Raw genomic sequence first — 23,208 nt, forward strand, 5'->3', positions numbered from 1 at the left:
ACGTCGCACAGTGTGATCGTTTCGGCTCTTCGCGGATGTAGAACCAATTATTGTACCAGTCGTCTAGCGAGTGTTCCATGGGCAGTGCAGGTACTGGGCTTTTATGCCATCATGGAGGTTGAGGTACACCCCCTGGCTATCTTCGATCGCCGCTTCCTTTCTTCCGCAGACAGAAAAGATGGCGGAAAAAATCGAATGGGGCTAGAAGCCACCATATGCTTGCGCAAAGATGTATGAAAGTGGCGACAAGGAGGATCAAGTTGGGATGCAGATTGCAAATCCCAATTTGTAGTAAAGACAGAGCCCCTGAAGAAAAGGATGTACCAGAACCCCAAAATCACCGCTTAAAGAAGTCTTCGAACACCATGATCTCCCTGGTTGTGGATTGGGGTACCCCTCGCCCTCTGGCGCACGCCATCCTGTGAGCTCCTTGTTGTGGAGTACCCCCATGGTGACGAGGTCTTCAATGGTCTGCTCATTGCTTCTCGATTTCCACCATTCCTTCGCCATGACTCCTGCTTTCTTCTGCGCATCACTTTTCGCCATAAATCTGGCCTTGCTGATGAACGAGGAAATGGCAGAGGATTGATTGGTGCAATTTTGGAGGTATTAGGGTTGGTGAGAGGAAGAAGAAAGCTGAGGCTGCGAATGGCAATGGGGTTCAGTAAAAAGTAACTTACCTATCCTATACTATATTAACCCAAGAGTATGTCATTCGTCTGCCCGAGATTCTGGGTGACGTACGCACGTACCGCAGACGGTTGTTTTCACAGCCTTGAGATCTATTCCAATATATGCGCCTCTTCGTTGCTAGTGTGGGGGCCCACGCTGACGCACCTACTGACAGGTGCCACGCAACTGTTTGCTTGACAAGACAGAAAGGCAGTATGACGTGCTATATCCGTCTACTTTTTGACCAGACGTGTCAGATTGGGCTTGACAGAGCAAGTAAATAAATAAATACAAAAAATAGTACAAGTGGCATATGGTTTTTTGCCACACTTCTCGTGCTCGGGGACTGTGCGACTATCCCTATGCTTAGGGACTGTCCAGACCACATCGTGCTCGGGGACTGTCCAGACTACCATCGTGCTCGGGGACTGTTCCGACCATTCTCGTGCTCGGGGACCCCGACCACTCTCCGAACATTGCTAGGAGACCGCCCTCCTCGGCTACATGTGATTTGTACTCACATACAGTTGAGAGGCATTTATTTTTTCTCACTTAGACCTTGCTACAAGGCTGATACCTCGCCTTCCAGCAAGCTCGGGGACCACATTAGTACGATGCACCTGCCGGTGCATCTCGTATCGCTTGTACGACGATTGGATTCTCAACTTAAGTGGGAATTCTTTTTAGACCCTGGCACCACGTGCCTGCGTCACCTACTACTAGGCTCAGGGACTAAGTGGGCACACTTCACCTTACGATGAATGTGCTTATTTTATCGACCCCTACGCTCTGACTGTTGGCCATAACTACTATTGTACAAGGGTCACTTACATTTCTTTTCAGAAATACAAGTGGGCACACTTGATCAGGAAATGAATCTTTTTCTTTTTTCTTTAGAGCACCATGCATTCTTCGGACAACCGGAATCTTTGGCTATAATCGTGGTCTACTGCTCTCTGTGCTGACCAGATTACTGGCACATTTGCTTGGTCAATGTTTCAGCCAGTTGGAGATGACATGAAGACAGATCGCGTTAGTTGAAGAAGATCAAACGGCGTATCGCAACATAATACATGGTGCTCGAGGACTAGCTGTGGGGGTATTAACCCCTATACCCTTACGGCTAGGCTTGGGCTGGCCCAGACCAGGGGATCTGGCCCACTAGAAGACGACGCGTGGCCCGGCCAATCTTCTCGGAGTCCCGCGCAAGGAATCAAGACAGACTTGGAGATCAAGCAAGATCCTGGTCGGTTAGAATAGGAATCCTGATCCGGCCACCTATGGCAATTATAACTGGTTAGGATTAGTTTCCAGATCTATAACCCTGCCCCCCAGACTATATAAGGCAGGTAGGGGACCCCTCTAAAAAACATCTCTCATTGACATATAGTAATACATCAGACGCAGGACGTAGGTATTACGCCTTCACGGCGGCCGAACCTGGATAAAACCTCGTGTCTGTCTTGCGTCAACCATCTTGTTTGTAGCTTGCGCATCTGTCTGCCGATAATCTACTACCTTGGGCATACCCCTAGCTAGACTACCGACCATATTTCGTCGACACACATAAGCTGCTTGCTTTGTGTTGAGTTTTGTCAAGTCTTGTTGACCCTTGTTGAGAGATTTATCATGCTCCCAAGATCAAGATCATGTACACGCCATATATATGTGCTGCTTCTACACTGAAAGTACACGAAAACACGCCTTTCATCTGCCTCAAAATGTTTGACTCCTACACTAGGGGTGAACACAAAAAATATGCTTGATAGGTTTATCCACCAAATAAATGCTCCAAGTTCTTGTGAATATCTCTCTTGAAAAGTTTTGTTGTAGAAACGGACATGGGGCTATGCAAAGAAAAAAATAAAAAAGAAAGAAAAAAGAATAAGTTAAAGAAAATGGACACAAAGATATCCGGAGTATTAAAAACAATGGGTACAAAGATACCCGCCATGAAAAAAAATTCAAGAGATAGCACCTGCTCTTGCAAATATTTCAAGTTTCAACAAGAGAGATGTTTAAAAGAGCATAGTAGAATTTGTTTAGCCACCAAATATTCCACACACATGCACATCTTAATCTAAGAGTATGACATTTCCCTCCTTGGATCCAGGATTTGACTTTATAATAATGCAAGTTAAGTATGCTACATATTTTATCCCTACCTGAACTCCACATAAGTTTTTTAGAAGTAGGAAGGAAAAGAAGGCAATGCTAATTTATGCCTCGGTGAGGAATCATACACTATTGAGCGATTTGAGAGTACCATTTGAGGAGTATTAAGTGAACTATGCTTTTCTTGTGAAATTTTTTTTAAAAAAACTCCATGTTACTGAGATGAGAATTTGGGAAGATGACTTCGCTAGCTGTTCCACTTTTCAACCACTCAAGGAGATATGTTAGTCACTCCACATATCCTACAGGTACAAGGAATGTTTAGGAATAATCCGTATGCTACTCCTATATCTTGAATAGATACGTTTATGTTTATCTTAACCTTTACTCGTGATGAGCAAAGGACAAGTGTGGGGAACTTGTTTATGGTCATTAAAATCCAAATATAACCATCAACTATTGCATAAATTGACATGAAAGGAATCACAAACTATAGTTATAGGGTTTGATTCTAACAAGTTCCACGAGTTTTGGTCCTCTCATATATTTTACAGGATATTTAATTTTTTACCAAATAAAACTATCTCAAATGATGAATTCGAGTGCACCCATGCAAAGTGCTCATCGAGACGATCGAAACGGATATATTATTTGCTATATTTGGAGCCCAAAATAAAAAGATATGAAATTCACAAATTAAAAAGGAGTGTTGACGTTATCGCTGACGTCAGCACCTCCAATAGTGCCATGCAGAGCCAACCAGCACTAGGCACATGGCGCCAGGCAGGGCCCAAGCTCAGCGTGTCGACGCCTAGGCGCTCAGTAGAGCAGCCGGTAGGTGGCCCTCACATGGCAGGCCTTCTTGGCGCAGCAAGGAGATAGGAGCTACAGGCGGGCCCCATGTTGCTGGCATTGCCAGCTAGGGGGGCGCGCAGGCGACGCTGTCTGCCAATGGTAGGCGGCCATGTGGCGCCGACATCACCACACGTAGACGTGCGCGCTCAGCGTGTGCAGGAGCGCGGGTCATGGATTTTTCCTCCGCCCAGACAGGTGGCAGCGCGTGAATGGAGGGCGCAAAGCGGCCGCACGGTTCGCCAGCCTAGAGCGACTGGACCACCCGGTCCAGCTGGCTGAGAAGGCCATTTTCTTCCCAGAAATGCAGAAAAACGACGGTTGGACTGGTTTGGCTCCAGTTCAGGCACCTAGTGGCCGGTTGTTCTTTGGTTTTCTTCACAGGTCGGTTGGTGACTTCCTTGGCGCCTAAGCTATGATCTCCACTGCCCAATTAAGGTCGGTTTGATCCAATGGTGGTCATAAAACGAGACACGGATTGATGATGTGGTGCTTCCTTGGCCGCTACTCCATCTCCCCTTATATAAGGACGCCCAGTCCCCCTCTAGGAGGCACACATCTACATACCATATGCTCTAGAGCTTCATAATTTCATACACCTTGTAGTAGTCTCCTTGTAGATGAGTCTCATCTAGTTGTAATATAGAAAATAGGGAGAGAGAAAATGAGAGAGCTAGGGGGGAGCCGGATCTGTCGGATCTTCCTCGATTTTGTGCTTTTACAGATTTGACTCATCCTTGAGAGATGTCCAGGTTCTTCAATTATTAATTCTAAGTTCTTTATTTACTTAACTTCAGTATTTACATTAAGTTATTTATTGGATTCTCACTTGCATCAAGTGCTCTAGTCTTTGCAAAACTAGAGTAGTAATCAATAGAATAGGCGAGGTACTTAGTCTTGCAATTACCTGGAATTGCACCTAGCCCTACGGATAGTTGTGGTAGCCCTAGGTGGTGACAGCCTAGACGGCCGACATAGTTCACCACATTCGGGTTGGTACTTGTAGGACAGTAGTCAGAACTTCCTAGCTCCTTTCTCATCTCAGTCTGAGGCTAGTGTTCTGATGTCCTGAAGTAAGTAAACCTTGAAGTAACCTTGATTCTTAGATCAACTAGAGAAACCTTAGAAAATTCCTCTCAACCCACAAAAACACTTATCTATCTTTATCCCTGGACCACCTTGACCCTTAATTAGTACGCTTCACATTCCCCATGGAAATCGATACATTGGAATACTCCCATGTGAAAGCTACAGCGGTATCCATATGCTTGTGGATTTATCTGTTTGCATTAAAAAATACCAACACTGATGATCTTAAGCGTCATGCCCTTTTGAGAGTTGCGGTAGCAAGCCTCGATCCTCTAAAGCCGGCCTTCTAGGGACAACCTCCCATGGCCATAGATCGGGAGCAGGGAGCGCGCCGAGCCTTTGACGGTGGCCCTCGTTGGGCCTACTCCTTAGAAGCTCCTGACCCAACTATGGGGAGTTGGTTGGTTTTTTGGGGATGTGCCACCCGAGCGCCCATCGATTAGGGGGTCGGGCTGCTCTATCTGGGGGGCCAGCGCAGCCCCCGAGACCGTTGTGGGGCCTCCTTGCCAGCAGAAGGGGTGGCTTCTGGGCATATCCCGTCCGCTGACGCCTTGCACAGGCGGTTGATGGCGTTTGGGCCATCATGCCTGGTGGATGAGTTATGGCGTGCACCCCCGTGCCATCTCATCTCATCTAGGAGATGGGATGTCAGAGCCACATAGAGCATATCTAGTGGAGGAGGAGCCGCTACAGTTGGTGTGGGTGGATCCAGACCATCGATGGCAGCTGATGGCCCCGGGGGTAGCCAGATCCCCCAAGTCCCATGGGAAGGCATGTGCGGAGTGGGTGGCTCTTATGGTGGAAAGTGGAGCGGGGACTTGACTCATTGTTAGCAGTTCCCTGACTCCGCCTTTACTACAGCCACCATTATGCAACCACTTGGAGGCGCGTTGTGGGGATTGAAGGGGCACCTAGCCGATTCCTCGAGGCCCCTTCTAGCCGCTGATGGTCGATCAAAGGGCCTAGGGCCACTCATGGCACATCATCTAGGCTATAAAGGGGATCCCCCTAGGGGACATGGCACCCTCAATCCCTTCCTTTGGCTCCCTCTCTTCTTCTTTAGATCTGTCTTCTCGGTGATGATGGCAGTGGCAATGGTGTGCGATGTTTCCCTCTAGGTGAGCTTGGTCTTGTCCGCCAGGTGGCTACCTCTTCGAGGGTGGAAGGACTCCAGCGAAGGAGGGGTGATGGCATGATGCTAGAGGCATCTGTTGCATTCCCCTCCCTTAGAGGGTGTAAGAACTCCAGTGATGTCGTTGTGGTTCTTACGCCCTCTGATGGGGGAGGGAGTCACCATGCGTCGTTCAGTGCCCCTCCGACCTAGCAAGGGTGGAGGAGGGCATGACCCTACTAATGGAGCAATGATCGATGTCGCCTGGCTTTGAACCTCAGGAAGGAGCCCTGAGGCTTGCCCACCAGCCTGAGCCTTGTGTGTTGCAGGGTTCGACCCAGAGGTCGGGCGCGCCCTGCGGTCTTTACCACCGTATATTGTAATCGGGCCATTCCCAATTAATGGAATAAAATTACTTTCGTTTGTAATCCCATTTACTCTTGAGTCAAGCTCAGAGACTTAGTCCCTTGTTGGGATGGGCTGTTATGATGATGGCCTCGCTAGCCAACATTGCCACGCCCATGCTGCTAATGGGTAAGTCCGTGAGAACCTCGGGTTTACAGTCGTTCTGTACCCGGTCATGTCCCCTAGAGGGGAGATTCTTGGCTTCCTGACCGAGCCACACATCTAGTTACTGAGCCGTCTGTTAGTGCTCGGGGGCTCGTTGCCTCCCTCATTGGGTCACCATGAGTAGCTCTAAGTCAGTACTCAGACATCTTTCATTCAGACAGTTAGAATGCGTCTAGGCGCCCCAGCTACAGCCATGTGGGATCATCTCCCGAACATCCCTTACACTTTTAGTTGCTTTGGGTGGCATTGAAGTCTAGTGGGCCGGCCTTAGAACCCTTGGCGATGCCCCTTCTAGGGCCCCCTAGACCATCGTGCGGTAGGGTGGCACGATCTGCTGAAGGATCTAGAGATAGGCAGCTACATGCAAAGAAAACGGAATGGACACAAGAGAAGGAAAAGATGACATAGCTCGTAACACGGCAGTCGAGGCCATTCCATTGGCACCTTGTCAAGCCCTCGCCTGGTTCTCCTCCCTTGTCTATCCCATCCTCGTCTCACTCAAGGGCCTCCTATGGAGGTCCTTCTTCTGAAAGATCAACAGGTGGTTAGCTCGGTCGATCCTTGGCGTAGTCGAGCTACTGCTAGGGTGGCTTGGGTTAAGGGATACAACTATAGAAATAAGCAAAGCAAGAGGGTTAGGAATATGGGAGTTATTGTGGTTTTTGTTGTTGGAGAGGTAGGCCGATGAAGGCGGTCAGCAGGCGGGCTATGGCTTGGGAGACGATGCTTCTGGGTGGATGGCTTGATGATGGCCTTCCCTCATGGGTAAATGTCAAAACTCACCATGATCGGGTCAAACCCTTCAAGGGGGCTAAGCACCTAGATGGAGGGGACAACCGACCACCGCTGCCGCCAGGAGTGTTGGCCGCCTTGCCAATGCTCGGTTGGTCGAGCACCGCCACTACCTTGGTTCCTTCCTCCGCCGGTGCCCTTTCTATTTCATGGCGTGGTCCGTTGGGAGAGCATGGGGTGATGAGTGCGGCCACCTGGGTGATGCAGTCTTGCTCATAGTACTAGGCTTGCTCAAAGTTGCCCTCAACGATGATGACCCCCTTTGGGCTAGGCATCTTGAGCTTGAGGTAGGTGTAGTTGGGGACAACCATGAACTTGGCAAAACACGGTCGATCGAGGAGGGTGTGGTAGACGCTGGGTAAGTCGACCACCTCGAAGGTGAGTGGCTCCTTGCGGAAGTTGTCCGGCTGGCCGAAGGTGACATTGAGACAAATGCACCCGAGGGGCATGGCTTCCTTTCCTGACATGATCCCATAGAATGGCGCCTTGCTGGGGCACATGCTATTCCAAGGGATGCCCATCTTGTCAAGGGTGCTAGCATAGAGTATGTTGAGGCCGCTGCCCCTGTCCATCAGCACCTTGGTGAGGCATGCGATGCCCACGATTGGGTTGAACACAAGCGGGTAGCGCCCTAGATGAGGGACGCGATCAGGGTGATCCTCTTGATCAAAGGTGGTGGCCGTCTAGGACCATCGAAGCTACGTTAGGGGGCGAGGGTGTGAATGGCATTCACCTCCTACTCGGTGATGCAGCGCTACCGGTAGGACTCATATGCCTAGGAGCCCCCAAAGATCATGAGGATCACCCTAATCACGTCCCTCATCCAAGGTGCTCGGCCTTGGGGAACTCATTGTCTTTTTCTTGCACGCCATCCATCAGGTCACCAGCCTTCGAGGCATGCTTCTAGGACTTGCCCTATTGGTCAAGGGTGCTATGGATGTAGCCCTTCATGGTATCATAGTCCTTGAGGAGATGCTTCGCTTGCCCCATGAGCAAGGGGTAGGGAGCCTTGAGCGCCTTCTCGAAGTGCTCTGGGCATGCACCATGCCCGTGAGGCTGAGGTCTAGCAGCGCGGTCAGCTACGGCCACCATCTTCTCCTCGTGCCACATCTGGTCCTTGTTCCACTTATCGCGACATCATTGGGACAAGGTGGGATCGTCGCCGCCATTGCCACCACTGAGGTGGTGAACTGCCTTGGCTTTCCCGCTGAAGTTGGCCTAGACCACATCCTCACTGTTGGCATCCTGGGTGGTGGTGTCTAGGAGCTCCAATGTCATGCATAGGGTCTCACAGCCAAGCACATGGATGAGCGCTTCGCTAGACGTGCCATAGATCAAGGTGCTGATCACATCGGCATCGATGATGTTGGGGAGCTCGTTGCGCTTTCTTGGAGAAGTGATGAATGTACTCTTAGAGGGTCTACTCGGCCCTCTACCTGTAGTTGCAATGGTCCTAGGAGTTCCTTGGGTAGGTGTAGGTACCCTAGAAGTGGCCAATGAAGACAGAACAGACTTTGCCCTAGCAGCGGATGTTGCTAGGCTCGAGCTGCTCGAGCCAATCTTTGGTCAAGCTTGACAGGAGGAGGGGAAGGTGCTAGATGGCGAAGTCATTGTCTGACCCCCAGCCTTCATGGATAGGTGGTAGTCCTCCAACCAATGGTCTGGGTTGGTCTCACCGTCATACATGGAGATGTGCGTCGGTGGCTGGAATCGCCTAGGGTAGGGAGCCACCTAGATCGCTGCCCCAAACGCTAGGGGCTGAAGTAATCCGGGGCACCGCATCCACCTCACCACTTAGGGGTATGGGACTACACCAGAGCATGGCATCTGGCCTTGATGGTGTAACGGATGTCGCGGTCGTCGCCGATCTAGTGGCGTGAAGGGGTCCGCCTAGGAGAAAGGTCATGCCTTTGCTCATGCCGAGGCTTGGCACCTCAGGTCCACGGCTGGTCAGAGCTATTGCTGGAGGTGTCGCCATTGCTCCCTCCCATCGGTGGGGTGTGAGCATTGGAGCGGTCCCCATTGGCGGTGGCCGTCATCTGGGATGGCCGGGAGAGCGCGGTACGGCGTCGGGAGGCTGAACTCTCGACTTGTTGCTCGAGGGTGATGTAGAGGAGCTACTTTGTCTTGTTCAGCCGCTTGTTGGTCTTTGGGTTCGATGAGTTGGAGATGTCTTATAGGCGGTAGGTGGTGGCCGCCATGTTGTTCGCCGCATGGGGGAAGCAGAGGCCACTGGGAACCCTATGCGAGCATCATCGTCGTTGCCGAGAGGGTGTGCAGCTTGTTGACATGCAAAGTCTTGCCTTTTGCACTCAAGCTCTGCCTCGGCAGCCTCTAAGTCCACCTATCGAGCTTGTAAGTGGTCCGCCTTCTCCTGAAGGTAGGTCGTGCGGCTGCAGGGTTTCCAGCGGTGTGAGCCCGAGTGTCTCCTCAGAAAGATGCTCACTGTCAATGTGGTAGCACAGGCATGGTGGGGCATTATAGTCGATGTTGTCGGAGTCATACTCCAGGCCATTCCTTGAGAGGATCTCGAGGAAGGCATGGAGCGAGGGGACATCAATCCCTACTGTGCTGGAGAGGACGACACTCCATGGCACCTCGTGGTTGATGAGGTTCTCTAGCTCCAGTTGGAAGGATGCGACCTTGTTCTATATCCCGAAAGGTAGGTCCAAGAGGTAGTACCAGAAGTGGTCAGGTGGTGGGAGCACCTCACTAGTGGTGATCTGGTGGTGAACACTGGCCAGCATGTAGAACATCCGACGATGGTCCGACATGGTGAGGTTCGGGCCCAGACCACGCCGGATCTGGCGGGTTAGAACCTTGAGATCTACTCCTAGAAGTTCTAGCAGAGGGGGCAACACCGAGGCCTGTTGCCCGCCGGCCCAGACTCATGGAGTGGACGGAACTCGCCATAGCAATCGACAACATAGGACAGGCTCCCAAAGTTGAGGACCTAGCCCAGAGCGAAGGCGCCGACCATGACGAAGAAATTGCCGGTAAAGCGAACACCGCCATCTAGGGCGGTGCCGCTTGCTCCGGCGACGAGGCGGGTGGCTCTAGCCACCATAGTGCCAAAATCACACTTGACGCTGCCCCCTACCTAGCGCGCTAGCTGTTGTGGGGTTGAAACTATGGCAAGCATTATTGTTCGAGTCGATGTCAGAGTACAGATCTCCAGTGGCTTGGGTGGACTCAGGAACACAAGAATCACGTAGAGAAGACACAACGGTTTTATCTTGGTTTAGGCCAATTCAGTCCCTATGTCCAGTAGCTGATGATCCTTATACTAAAGAGCACCCAAAATTGGGGGGTTACAACAGAGTGTAGAGAGAGATTTGGTAGGGGTTAGCTCGGTGCTAATCCTAAGGTTGCTTCGCTGTTAGTGGAGCCTTCCCCCTCATTGGAGAAGAGGAAGACGATAGGATGTGGAGGAGGAGCTCTCAGTGCCCCTCTTTGGGTTGCCCTACTCGCTATGTGGAGTGGAGGCGGTTGGAATAGAATGGAGTGTCTGGAGATCGATCTAGGATCCACCCCCCTCCTAGGTCCGACCTTATCCCTTATATAACAAGATAGGTTGGGTACATGGTGGTTTGGGAGAACTAGTCTATGGTCTACATGCGCCGAAGTCTAGGAGGGTCTTGCAATGGTGCACCGTGGACTGTGGTGATGTCTTGGTGCCAAATAAGCCTTGGACGTCGTCTGGCTGCTCTGCTCTGACACTCTGCTTGTCATGTTATGTCTGCTTGGATCGGCCTCCTCTTGGTCAACCTTCTGGAGTCTTCTTGGTGGTGAAGGAGGTTGGCTCTAGGGGCTGACGTGCGGGCCCAAAGCCCTTTAGCCCCTAGGAGGCCGAGGGAAAGCGTTGTCTTCTTGTGTCACACCCCAGACGTGACCCTATCAGGGGAGTAGTTGGCAGGGCCATGCCTAGGGAGCGGCGCCAGGGAGCCCTAAGCATCGATAGCCTGGGGCTTGTCTTCTTATGCCCAGGCCTTGGCTAGCATCGTTAGCTGGGCAGGAGCCAAGGGCCGGGCCTAGACGTGTCGTAGATCAGGTGCCTAGGGCTCGGGTGAGCCCCTGAGCCCCAAGCAGTGGTCGTTGCCAAGTCAGGCTTGGCTGGGTCTCTTTGCCAGAGGTTGCGCACGAGCATGCCCGATGGGCATAGCCCTTGATCCCTCGGGCGATCCTGAAGGGGTCAGTCGAGGGGTCTTCTTTGGTTAGGAACCCTTGGACCCAAGGCTTAACATAACCATATGTTACGATCTCATCAAGCGGTGCGGCCGCACCCTAATGGCGCTTTCATGCAACCGCCTTCTGCATGGCGGTTCCTTGTTGGGCCAAGAGCGCATCCATGATGGTGGTTGGCCCAGGATGGGTAGGTGGGCTTCTCTCTTTATTTGCTTATTTTGCGCTTTCCTAATTGCACATTTTGATTCTATTCCCATGCATTTCTTGTATGTGTCCTACAAAACAATGATTCTCTAATACATGTGGAACTAGGTCAATATAAGTAACATATGTGCGTGAGATATGCTAGTTCTCCTCTTTTTTGTGTCTTATTTGGCGGTCAAATTTGGTCGATAAGGACCACCTACAGTGCACACTATCTTGCCAACATGTTCTTGCTTTTACTGTAAAGGAAGGCTCTTCTCTTTTTTTCTTTTAGTATTATTATTTTTTATGATAATCCAAGGTACCTCCCAGTAGTGCTTTATTTATGGTCATAAGCTTGACCTTAGGAAATTCATCATGTAGCTATCAATGGTGGTGTAGTTCCCAACTTTACCACCAAGCATTTAACGTTATCATTTAAGCTGCAAGGTTGGTGCCACAATGCAACTACGAGATTTGCAGTATTTGTGGTAAACAAAAGCATCGACAACCATCCTCTTAAAAAGTTTGGAGACGAGGATCAAGAGATGGTTGCAATCCTCGTAGAAGCACGTGGCCCTAAGCAACACGAACTCTAGAGACTACAAAAGTTAGCACGAATCAAAAGGGGTTTCGAAAGCGAAGCTTTCATTCTCGTAAGTGGAATCCTTCCTCTTGGATTCCAGAGTTGATGCTACAGGGATATCCATGGCACTATTTCCTTTCTTACAAGATATATCGTGTAAGGGCAACGTTGAATCTCGACCACTTTTGAGAACAATGTTCTGGTGGCCGAAGGGACATGGCTCAAGTTCGAGCGAGGGTGATGAAGGATGTTCGGTTTCACATGGAAACCTATGTGAAACGAACGGGGATATGAACTTCACCTCCTCGAACGGGTCATGATTGGGAAGAAGCTCCACCGTTGGGATTTCTAAGTGAGTGGCGGAGGCAGTTTTCCCAAACTTTTCACTAAGGCTCCTATGGGAATTTTTTCTTGAAAATGTTTGTCCAACGGGCAGCCTATGAGAAGATCAAACTCAAGGATGGCAAAGATGTGGAAATCTATGAAAACCTCAATTTTTCCTATGATGATTGGCACGGCCCTAGCGATCCCACAACACTTGAAAAATAGCTCCAAAAGACTTCTGAAGAGTTTATTGGTCGGGACTAGCGGCATGTTACCCAAAAAGGTTTTTCGCTAGGAATTCTGACATGATACTAGTTCTGACTATGGGGTTGTGTAGGGCTTCTATGCTTATTCCCCTTAATAAGCAAGATATGGTCGTGCAAGGTGAAAGAATCTAAATTGCTTCAGAAAAATGTTTCACTTCCATTAACCATTCCTTTGACAGTTCCACTCTAGGGGAAACTTCCTTTGTGAGATTTTCGTGTCGTGATATCTTCGAGGTATTGCAATAATCCTCGAATTTGATAGGGAACTCCGAAGGATAAAGTACTCTTTCCTTCGGTGTTCATGATTTGGGTGAGGGCTCATTAGTCGAATCTAAGGATTGTATGGGTTTGGATTAGACTAATGAAGGCTCCTCAACACTCGACATGACTTTGGCCTAGAGGGTTTTGGTTCTTATGATGAAAGAAGTGTGTTTGTCTATGAAGTTTTCAAGGAATTTTACTTGTTCCGTCATAGGTTTGTGTGTGAAATGACCTCCGACAGTCATGTCTAGGCATAGGTTTCTGTGTGTGGAATTTTACTTGTTCCGTCATAGGTTTGTGTGTGAAAGAACCTCCGGTAGTCATGAGGCAAACGAAGGTAGCCTCTAGCCTAGACACCACGTCTACGCTATCGACTACTACTCTAGTGTCGTACAGGGTGTTCTGTCTTTATTAGAAGCCCTCTACTAGAGTATCTGCCACGGGGACGGATGACGAACTCGTAAACAAGTAAGGGCAAAGCTTACTAATTAAAAGTCTTTATATCATAGAAAACACGAACACTCACTTAGCGGAGAACCCATTGAGGTACACGTGTTCATCGAGGTACAAGCTCGGGGAGACACCGACAAGTCCGGCACTTCCCCGTACTCTCCCTCACATCTCTCCAACTACTCAACTCAAGCTAGCTAGGACCTAAGCCCTTTGGAGCTTTGCCTTGAGGTGTTTATTTTTTGGTGGAGCTCTACCCATCCTTTTATACACTAAACATGTCGGTTTGGGGTGTTGGTATACATGGTAACCTTGCAAACCGACCTCCTAGCGTCATTAATGAACCGCCAGAGAAGAATGGGTCTGGGCTACGCTAGGGGCAGTGCGGCCGCACCCTAGCCAGCCTGCCTTGCCACCGCCTTTGGTAGGTGGGCTGGTGGCTGGTCCTAGGCTAATCCTCCGTCAGTGGTTTCCCATGTTCTTTGGTGAAGTGAGCCTTTCATCTTTTTCCTTGAACCGAATCTGCTTTACGCTTTGTCCAAAGGCGTATTTCAACTATAATTCCCTTGTATCCAATTAGATGGCCTGCAAAATAGTAACTCTCCAATACAAGTGGAACTATGTTAATAGTAAAGGTATATGTCTATGAAAACATGTAGTTTCCTTTTTTTGGATCGTAGTTGGTGGTTGGATTTTGTCGATAAGGACCACCAACAGGCATCAAGAACTTTAATTTCTTCACGAAACATCAAGAGCTTGGCCACCAAAGTAAGCACAAGAGCAAAACCAAGCCAAGAAAGAACCAAACTCCAGCAAAGAAGAATTGAAGAGAGTGATGATGAAGATCGAGAAGAAGCCTCAAGCTCCTCAAGTGAAAATTGTCTGATCAAAAGCACACGTTTAGCTATTTGGTTAAAATTTTCTAATATCTAAGAAAATTTTCAAATATCAGTTACAAATATGGATATTCCTATCAGATATTAATATTTATCCAAGAATATCCATTGTCTGTTAGATATTGGATATCCAAGAATATAATCAAATATTATTATCCAACTTGTATTCAAAATATGTATTGGGCTATATATATTACATAATTTATATATATGTACTTATTTTAATTTAGTTAATAATAAGAATTAATTAATTTACAGAGGACAGTGATTCCACCCTATGTAGGCTTTCTAGTTCTAGTTTCTACTATATGACCTGTGGCTCCCCGGTCATCTGATTTATAGCTTATCTTGTGTTGCTCAGCTCCTTACCTTCACGAGGTGGGACAATAGGCATGTTGCTGCGCCAGTGCTACTTGCTGCTACTTCGGGGGCCTGTGCCATGCAAATCCGAGCTCGGCCGACTGCTGGACTACAACGAGCTGAATTGCGCCCAAGAAAGTTGCAGCCGCTGCCTTCACTAGCCACAAAAATCACCACACCAGTGACTCTGGGCTCAAGAACAGTGACGCAATTGAAGCTGAGTTGTTCACGTTTGGTTTTCTTTTTTTTTCCTAAAAAAACTCTTTTTTTATTTTATTTAAGCATGGAGAGGTGGAACAATTACATTGTGTATTTGTATATATGGGTGCTATTTTTTACTCAATATCCAAAGAAATATTCGTGACCGACATTATCCGCATCATACTCCACCAGATCCTCCAAGCCAAGCCACTTCAATGAGTCATCGCCAACATGCCTTACTCCATGTGTAAGAAGAATAATGCAAGTAATGACTCCTTTGGCGATGAAGAGAGGACCCAGTTGACTTGCTCTATGAACAAAAGAGGCAATTGAAGAAACAATCTAATGAAATTAAGGCCCTCAAAGTTATTGACGAACTGAATGCTACCTTTGTCACTTATTAATTATTATGAGCCATTGCTCAACATATTTAATTTGCTAGACAGGGAGCATTGTGAGCTCAAATCGAAATTTGCGAGCCTCAATGCAAATAAACCTCATTATTCTGTGCATGGAACAACCTACCTCTAGTTCAATTCCTATTTCTGTGGTAGAAGCCTTAAACTTCTTATGATCTAACCACTTACTATGAAGTTCAGAAAGACATTGCATAATCATGTGATGTCATCATTGTTTCAGAAAATGATGAGCTCAAGTAAGAGGTGGAGGTGCTCAAGAAGGAGGTGAAGAAGCTTGAGGGAGGAACAACCATGAACACATGGTGAAGAAGCTTGAGTTAGGAACAACTGTGACATGCTTCAAGTTTCACCAATAAGGCCAGAAGTCCTTTCAATGTAAGAAAGCTATAAGACGGAAACAAGATGGGTGGAATGAAGAAAAAGGTTAATCCAACCATCAAATCCATTATGTACACCAATCCAACAAGGTAAACAAAGGCAAGAGAAATCACTAATAACCAAAAAGGTGAGAAATGACAACGTGGTTGCCAACAAGGTTGTGTCGATGCGGGACCCACGGGATACACCGCAAGGAAGAGAGGAGATCTAGTTTGATTAGGATTCCTCCCATGTAATCCTAGTAGTAATACTACCCTGTAATCCTACTAGGACTCTACATTGTAAACCGACTAGGACTCCGGCCTCCTGACTATATAAAGGAGGGCAGAGTTCCTAGACAGAGATAAGACAACACAACACTTTACAATCAATCCAACACAAAGGCTAACGCCGACTGGACGTAGGGTTATTACTCGATCACGGTCGAGGGCCCAAACCAGGATAAATCGACTGTCTCTTGCGTTTACCGTCGAGTTCTACTTACGCCGAAGCCCGAACAAACTGCCTCGGGTACCCCCATGGCAGGCTATCGGTGGTGAAACATCGACAGCTGGTGCGCTAGGTAGGGGCTTTCGATGACTTTGCATCCGAGAGCTCGATGGACCTTGACAACATGATCTTCTCGACAGGATCAACCTTCATCTTCGGTTCATGGATCTACGAGGCAGGTGACAATGGCAAGCTCCAAAGCCGTCTCCTCGAAAATTCGGATCACCATGAAGACCATTCTATTTCGGTGACTACGATAGATCAACTTGCTGGAAGATTCGCGCAGCTCGTGATGTCCGATCCAACTCAGATTTCGTGGCTTCACGCATCCGATTCAAACTCAGGTTCCGCTTCCGAGACAGAGTCTTATCTGAGTTCTTTCAGAAAACCAAGTTCTTTTCCAAAAAGGCTCCAGAACACGACATCAACCTATCAAGAATACAACTCGGAGTACACTTAGAGTACTTTAAAGAAGACTGGTCCTCTTCCATTCGGTCTGGGCAACATGGCAAGGTCTTATCGGGCACAGCTCAAAAGATCTCTTAATCCAGTGCTTGGAATACCACTGACAGGAGCTCAGGAAGGTCTCGTACTAACCGTAACATCTCAAGACTGCATCATCCACTGGCCAGGTTCTGTTCCTGAGGATAGCAGTACCCGGCTAGTTGACACAACAATGACAACAACTCTACCCTACCAAGAAGGAGACTCGATCTGTGACCTTGAAGCCTCTACTAAAGTTATCAACAACTCTGACAGTACGGAAACCAACGCCGATGATAGAACATAATGCAACACAACACTTTACAATCAATCCAACGCAAAGGCTAACGCCGACTGGACGTAGGGCTATTACTCGATCAACGATCGAGGGTCTGAACCAGGATAAATCGACTGTCTCTTGCGTTAACCGTCGAGTTCTGCATACGCTGAAGCCCGAACATACTGTCCGGTGCAGATCAACACCATATCCAGCATCACATCGGACTTGGGTAGACAGATGCCAGCCGGCCTTCTCTGCTCCATGTTGTCCCGCCGTGCTGCTGATTTTCACCTTGGATGCACTGCGTCTGTCCTTTGAAGAAAACAGTGTAGCCGAGTGCGGTTTGTTCTACCGAGTAGCAATTTGGAACACGTAATCGTTCCAGAGCCTAGCCGTGTCCGGGTTCCTCTTTGCTACTTTGCTTGTCGTAGTACCGAGTTCGTTGGGTCTTGTAAGATGTGTAATCTTCTATTTTTTGAAACCATTTATAACGAAAAGAATCTTGTCTTCTAAGTTGTCATTCTTTATTCTCCTGATGTCCCGGTTGTTGATGAGATTTCCGAGTTCTTTCTGTAAGGACTGGGTTGTTGCGCTCCTTGTGAGGTAACCCTTCTTTGCTTTATTGTTGATGAGTTCTTTTTGTAGTAATATGATAACTCCGCCGTGGTGCTGGACGGATAAGTCTGAAATCTACCCGTTGAACTGTACCATTGTGTGGATTTGAGCCGTCCGTCATTTTAGCTGCGTCGGTAAATGGACCATTGCGTCCTCATGCCATGTAAAAATGGGCCTAGTGGGCCACGTTTTTACTGGTGTAAAATCTATTTAAAGGCCTTTCCTCTTCTTCTTCCTTACTGCCCTAATTTTTCTTTGAAACCCTAGTCTTCAGACTTCCGCCGCCGCCATTGTTACCGTCATCTGAGCGCTGCCGTCTGAGCCTTCTCGATTCTTAATGAGTATATGGGTAGGAAGAAGTCGGCGAGTAAGTCCTAGGCGACCTTTGTCGATGAGGAAGCATCGCTCTCCGTTATTGAAAATCAAGAATTCATGGCCATGAGGGCTGCTCAAAAGATCTGGCCGGCTCCAACAATAACTGAAGATCAGCTTCGCGAGCTCGTTAGCAATGGTCTGATTCAGAGCAAGGATATTGCTGATTGGAGAGCTCCAGGCGAGCATCGGGTCCCTGCTCTAGGTCCTGGTGAGATTATTCTTTTCATCTCCTTTATCCGTGCCGGTCTCTGCCTTCCTGCTTCTGCTTTTCTTCACCGATTTCTCAACTATTTTGGGATTAGCCTGAACCATCTTGCTCCCAATGCTGTCCTTCATCTTTCTGTTTTTGTTCATCTTTGTGAAACTTTCCTTGGAATTCCTCCTTCTCTTTCTCTCTTTCGTTACTTCTTTCGCCTGAAGCCACAACCCCGCCGCGATGACACCAATGTTCTTGGTGGCTGCGGGATTCAGTTTTGCTAGGGTCTTAAGAGCAAATTCTTTAACTATGACCTGGTTGATTCTATGAGGGATTGGCGTGCTGACTGGTTTTATGCTGCCAACTTGATTCCTCCTCTTTCCTTTCATTCTGGATCTGGTCCCTTGGTTAATGACCGATGGGAAAAGAACCCTGTGACGACGGCTGAGGTCTAGGCGATCAAGCCGTTTCTTGAGAGGATTTGTACTATGAAACAGCAAGGCTTGACCGGCTTCGGGATTATTTCTAGTTTTCTTCGCCACCGAGTTCAACCTCTGAAGGAGCGAGAAAACTATGGTTTCGAGTACTCTGGGGCGGAGGACCCTTCTTGTATGGTCCCTGCCCTTGAGTTGACTGATGAGGAGGTGCTCGAGCGTCTTCAGAAGATGCTGAAAGGAGTAAGCGTCGTCCTGCTTGCTGTCCTTGAGTACAGTGCTAACAACCCGCCCCCTGCTATGAGTTGTTCTTTTCTTATGTGGGTACTTCTGAATGTCTTTTGTTGTATCCACTTTTTGCTTAATCTTCCTTGTCTTGTTGTTTTACTCTTTTATAGGAATTGGGGCGTAATTTCGTCGATCTAATTCCCCTTGATGATTGCCCTGCAAATGTGGAGGCTGGGGGTAGTCTTGCTGGGGCATCCTTGACCAGTAAGTTTCAAACTACCATGATGCTTCCTGGTGTTTCTTCCACATTTTTTGACGTATATGAAGAGTATGTTCCTCATCCAGTTCCTCGAGCTCCTCGTACTTTCAGAAAGAGGGGGCGAGCAGATAGTTCTTCTTCTGCTCCATCTGCTGCCAAGAAGTCCTGTCAGTCGAGTACTCATCTAGGTACTCCAGTTGTAGCTAGCATGCTCTTAGGTGAGCATATTAATACGCTCTGTCCTTTTGTTGTTTGTTTTTATCTTTGACCGAGTACTTTTGTCCTTTTTCAGCTGGTGCTATGGTGGCCTTGGTTGAGAATGAAGAAGAGGAGGATGATGATGCCACCCTTGTTACTCATCGGTGAGTTGTTTTCTTGTTTTCCTGTTGTTGAATCCCTCCTTTTGTTTTGACTTTGGTTTTGTTCCCTTGTAGTAAGCGGACATCGGGCTCGAGTTCTTCTGGGGCTCCAGTACCGGCCGCGCTACTCCCATCGTAGGGTGGTGGTGATGTTTTTGCTATTGTGGTTCCCCCTGCGAGGTCTTCTTTTGGTTTTATGAAGAAGAAGATAGCTAAGTGAGTGAATTTTGGTTTTATTTCTTTGCTTCTGTTCTCCTTTTTTCTTATTCTTATTGGCGAGTTTCCTTGTCAACTTTTAGGCCTTCGTCTTCCCTGAACCCTTAGTCGACTTCTTGTCAGCCCTCTGGTGCGCCCTCATGTACTGAGTCTCAGGACTCAGAACGCACGGTCATCGAGGTGGCTGTGAGGGGGACAGAGTACGCAGCCGCTGGTTTGCTGACTCCCGAGGTGACCGTGGCCATGGCAGCGGATTCATCTGAGGGGTTGGCCATGGCTTCCTAGGAGATTGCCTTGGTCGTGCCTTCTTTGCATCGTCCGGCTTCTCTCTCTCCTCTTCTTGCTTCTGGTAGTCCGCCTTTGGCTGATGACGTGGTGCAGCAATTTGATGCCACTCATCGATTGTCAGAGCTAACCGCCGCCTGGGGAAGCTTGTCGACCCTTGTGACTTCTTTTGGGGAAAAGCTCCAGGTAAGTTTTTCTGAAGTTCTTTCTTTGGATGTTCGTTTTTCTTCTGTCCTTATGTCTTGTTTTTCTCTCTCTTTTTTCTCAGTCTTTTTCTAATGATCATACCGACTTCTTTTTCTCGTCTGAAACCGAGAAAAAGTTGTCTTCTGAGGTGAGTACCCTAAAGACAGAGCTTGACCTCTGTCGGGCCGAGTTGGAGACCGAGCGTCAGATGCATCAGAAGGAGGAGAAGGCTCTCCATGCCCGGTGATGAGGACATCACTGCTTTGGGTGTACCAGCTGATCCTCCAACCATCATGCAAGGTCCAATAACCCGGGCTCGAATGCGTCAACTCAATTTATAGGTGAGCTCGTTCTTAAGCAATCCTTTTCATACTTTTGAGAATAGACTACTACCTAATGATGTTATCTTGCTTAGGAACATTGGAGAGGGTCAAGAGGGACTAAGAGGACGTGGAGGAGGTGATGATGACCAGCAAGGACGTCCAACACAAGCCGGAGGCCCAGTCCAACACGAATTCGAGTCTACCTCGGCCTCCAGGACCAGTCTGCCTTAAACTGGTCGCCCAGGACGCATCCGGACTCTGTTTTTGATGATCCACATATGGATGGAAAAGCTAATTTGATAAGGAAGCCAATCCAAGTGGTTTCACGTCAAAAGCTGTTCGGAATCAACGGGAATCGTCGAAACAAGTCAGCGTCCAGAATCTGCCAGGGTGCTGCGACACCGTCTTTTGGTCCGTTGGACCATGTATCGAGTTTGGGCCCATTAGGGGCGCGTCCAGGGGTCTTGCATGAGATTAATCATACATCTACAATTTGGTTGCGATCTTTCCTGTTCTTGCTTGTGTTCTTTGTTGCGTAGGCAGGGATTAGCCTTCTTAGCGAGGTCAACCTGGTCCGTGACTCGGTTGATAACCAGAGGAGCTGTGGTGCTAAGATTGCAGGGTTCGATCTTTCGATCTGAAGCTGGATCGGTGTGTCATTTTCCGCCACAACGATCGTTACCATCACCTGACGGAAGATCGAGATCCCCGTCCCCATTAAGTGGTAATCAGAGCTAAGGTATACTGTTAGGTTCACTTTTATTCCCTAGTTTGAGTGTTTCGTATTCGTCCCATAGTCCAGTGCCATACTCGTTTTTCCTATCCTAGAACCTTCCGCGCCATAGCCTTTGCATATTTCAGTTTCAGAGTCTGTCGTGTTGAGTTTGTGTCCTGGTCGAGGTCTTGTTGCTGGTTAGGTCATGTTAGAGTCCAGTTCGTGTGTTTTCCCCCATCGTTTCCATCAAATCTTGGCTGTTGTGACCAATTTTGCACACATTGTTCCCGTTTTGTCCTCTAATTCGGAGCCAATTCTTAAAACTGGTCCAGTTTTCGCATACGAACTCCGTTTTCGACGTTCCATATATGCAAATCGATCAGAAAAAAATTTCGGATCCGTCCATCCCCGGCTTTGTTGGGTTCCAAATTTTAGATTGGCCAAAAAGTGGTCACAAGATCCTCGTTTCGTGGTCACAAGGTTTTTGTCGATTTTCATCCAGTTTTCTTAAAATTCCACAGGCCACGTCTTACACTTGTTTGAGCTCATATTTTTTGTGGTTACTGCTTTTGTGCTCCTAAGTAAAGGAAAAATATCAAAAAAATAAAATAAAAAGTCAAAATTTCCCAAAAAAAACAACGACAACCCAAAAAATAGAAAAAAAGAGAGGGGCAAAAGAGGAACAATATCTAGAGGAGCACATAGAGAAGCCCAAAGTGAGTTGTGTTTGCGTGTGTTGTCTGGTTCCTTGTTTGTGTTGCTGTTTCCATCCACCATACTTGTTTTTCTCATACCTATCACCTTGCTATCCACCATACTTTTGTCACAACCTGGTACTTGCAACACTTTAGACCAGCAATGAGAACAAGTACTTTGGACTATAATTCAGCATTACTTTCTGTTACTGACTTGTGTGCCAGATATACATATTACCCTTTGTTTGCCTTCCAAGCTCCACAAATTCTTTAGATTAGTACAGACAAAGGGCCTTGCAATCTCGGTACCACTACCTCACAGGTATCACGAACCAGCCCGCCAGTTGTACCGCCCACTGCTTGCGTTGGTAAGAACTTGGTAAGAGCTTGGTAAGACGCTTCCACTTGCTGTAAAAAGTGACACCACTACAACCACGTAGTCATTTGGTAGGGATAACTTTCACCTGTTTGTTCCTGTTTTTGTGTTTTCAATGGCAGGAGATGAACAGACTGCAGATAACAATCCTAAGGGTTTCAGCGAGTGTGTCAGCCAAGAGCAACTACAAGCTGTTGTAGAGGATGCCCAAAAAAGGATGAATGAGGCTGTCAGGAAGGCCGTCACTGACGCACTCATTGAACTCAACATTGGCAATAGCATGGAGAGATTGGACAAGAGAATTTCCACGCTAACCGACAAGGTTACTGAGTTGGAAACCTTTGTGGCGGGCAACAACGACGTTTCCGGTAGCAACACCGATGGTCAAGACATGGTGCATGATGCCGCTAGAAACATAGGTCGAGCAGCTATCCGACAAGAGAGATTACGGCAACGTCTTCGCCGCAACACGACAGGTATGGGTGGTGTCCACCACCACCACCATCAAGGTAATAATCACCGTGTGCCCGATGATCCTTATGCTAAGATTAAGTTCACAATACCATCTTTTTCGGGTCATTATGATGCTGAGGGATATCTTGATTGGGAGATGACGGTAGAATAAAAGTTTAGTGCCCACCTTGTACCTGAGCAGCATAGAGTTAGACAAGCTACTAGTGAGTTTAAGGATTTTGCCATTATTTGGTGGAATGGGCTAGCTGCATAGGATGCTTTACCTAGTACATGGGAAGAACTTAAGGTAGCTATGCGTGATCGTTTTGTTCCTCCTTCTTATCATAGAGACTTGCATAAGAAATTGATGCGTTTAGAACAAGGAGATAAATCTATACAGGATTACTATGGTGAGCTCCAAAAGGGATTGATGCGCTGTAGTGTTGTAGAGGGAAACGAAGATACCATTTGTCGTTTTTATTCTGGTTTGAGGCGTGACATTCAGGACATTGTTGATTATAAAGAATTTAA

General features: G+C 47.9%; 1 protein-coding gene across 1 annotated transcript; it reads right to left on the reverse strand.

Moving 5' to 3' along the window:
- Positions 1-7,422: 7,422 nt before the first annotated feature.
- Positions 7,423-7,773, reverse strand: LOC136480096 (uncharacterized). Its single transcript, XM_066477749.1, has one exon. It carries the CDS (start codon positions 7,771-7,773, stop codon positions 7,423-7,425), a length of 351 nt encoding a protein of 116 aa, XP_066333846.1.
- Between the last annotated feature and the right edge of the window lie 15,435 nt (positions 7,774-23,208).

This window comes from Miscanthus floridulus, chromosome 9, assembly GCF_019320115.1.
Source record: "Miscanthus floridulus cultivar M001 chromosome 9, ASM1932011v1, whole genome shotgun sequence".
In the NCBI taxonomy this organism is placed as follows: Eukaryota; Viridiplantae; Streptophyta; class Magnoliopsida; order Poales; family Poaceae; genus Miscanthus; species Miscanthus floridulus.